Source organism: Austrofundulus limnaeus, unplaced genomic scaffold (assembly GCF_001266775.1).
Source record: "Austrofundulus limnaeus strain Quisiro unplaced genomic scaffold, Austrofundulus_limnaeus-1.0 Scaffold502, whole genome shotgun sequence".
Lineage (NCBI taxonomy): Eukaryota > Metazoa > Chordata > Actinopteri > Cyprinodontiformes > Rivulidae > Austrofundulus > Austrofundulus limnaeus.
In genome coordinates, this window is record NW_013952904.1 from 256051 (window position 1) to 257762 (window position 1712).

A 1712-nucleotide genomic window follows, 5' to 3' on the forward strand; every position below is an offset into this window, starting at 1 on the left:
GATGTGTACCGCGGAGAGAGTCGAGTTTCCAGTAAAGCAAACTTCTTCTGTTGTCGAGTTTTAGACTTGATACTCTCAGACTGAAGAAGTCTCTTGGAGGAGAGACGAAACGTTTCATTAGAGAAGAACCCGTCCAGAAGACCTATACAATTTTTTTTTCTTTTTGATTTTTTACCTGGATTACTGAGATGCATCAGGACAACTGGACTGWAGTTAAAGACACTTTGTTTCCTGTTCAGGAAGGTTTCTCAGTTTAATCCCACAGAATGTGGAGTTTCAGGCAGGTTCTCCATTTATTTAGATGGTCTAAATTTGTGACTTTCCAACTTTTACTGCATGTAAAACAAATGTCTCTATGCTAAATGTATGATTATCATTTCTACCTTACTTTGCACTGACTTCATATAATCATCTTTTTGTAGACAAAGCTGAATATTTCAAAGAGATCATCCCAGCTTTCTTCGCTCACCACAAAATGAACATCAAGCGCCTGCGTCGAATCGTGCACAAGCTCCCGTCTGAAGGGGACAAAAAGGAAAGAGAGACGTTGGAGCTCAACTTCTCGGAGCTCCATTCGCGGATCAGCAGCTGGGTTTCCTCGGCCTCGGCGACGCAGATCCTGCAGCTCCCGGATGTCGTGATTAAAGTGGGAGCGGACAGCATCGGTGAGAGGCTGCAGAAGAAACTAAACCAAACCGACACAAATCTGTCCCAGAACTGTCRCCTGGATAACACGGTGGAAGCAGATTTAAGTTCAGTCCAGGGCTGAACGGTAAACAAATACCAAGCGTCATGTTTTGCAGATGTTTTGTTACAGATGTTTTGTTACAGATCTTTTGTTACAGATCTTTTGTTACAGATGTTTTGTTACAGATCTTTTGTGTTCAGATTCAGTCAGAAACATGACGATTTATGAGCAAATGTTCTGTTCTGTTGATCACTGCTGTATCGTTTGCGAGTAACGTCTTCAGGAAGCGTCCGTTCTGCTGTGCGAGATCCGGCTTCTGAAGACTGTTGCTCGCAGAGGGTTGAGAGAGAACAATATAAATTAATAAAAACAATAAATAAACAATGCAAGTTTATATCCAAATCACTGACAATAACCTACAGGTCAAAAACTGTTACCTCTCCTGATTCCATCTAGTAAAAACATGTTACACCTGTTCTGTTTTGTTCTGTTGTTTCATATTGCAGCTTAATGTATAGATCATTATTTATTTAAAGTGAATGAAATGAAAGTTAAGATGTGGTCTTTAGTGTGACAGAATGTAGAAATGTTTTTAATCATATATTTTTTATAYAGAAGCTGTGCATGTAATTATAGAATATGCTGCTTGGATTATTGTTTTAAATAAAGAGATAATATAATCAGCCTTAAACATTCTTTATTGTCTATACAGAAACGACACATGTAAAAAGTATTATATATTTCTATGCATGTCGACAGCTTCATCACGTGAGTGTTATGGTGACGCTCCAGTTGTATTTAACTTTAATGCTGTTGTCCCACTGGAGGGGCATTCCAGTTTAAATTTACAACTTGCAAGTAGGAAACTCCTACTTCCCAGTTCAACTGGGTTGCAGCAAAAGAGGCAGGTGAAAATGCTGCTAAATGTAGGTGAATTTCTCSAGCTGCAATATCCTTCTGAACCCTGTGCACCGCCACCTGGTGGCAGGATGTTGTCATTTTGTGAGTAAAATGGTGCATTAAA

General features: G+C 39.4%; 1 protein-coding gene across 1 annotated transcript in view; it reads left to right on the forward strand.

Annotated features, from left to right (window-relative positions):
• The window catches only part of LOC106530241 (tumor necrosis factor receptor superfamily member 6B), a gene marked incomplete at its 5' end in the record, with an annotated part of 8984 nt that extends 7605 nt beyond the window's left edge, over window positions 1-1379 (forward strand). The window contains 1 exon segment of the mRNA XM_014025823.1: window positions 423-1379. Coding sequence (XP_013881277.1) covers window positions 423-769 — 347 coding nt within the window.
• Between the last annotated feature and the right edge of the window lie 333 nt (window positions 1380-1712).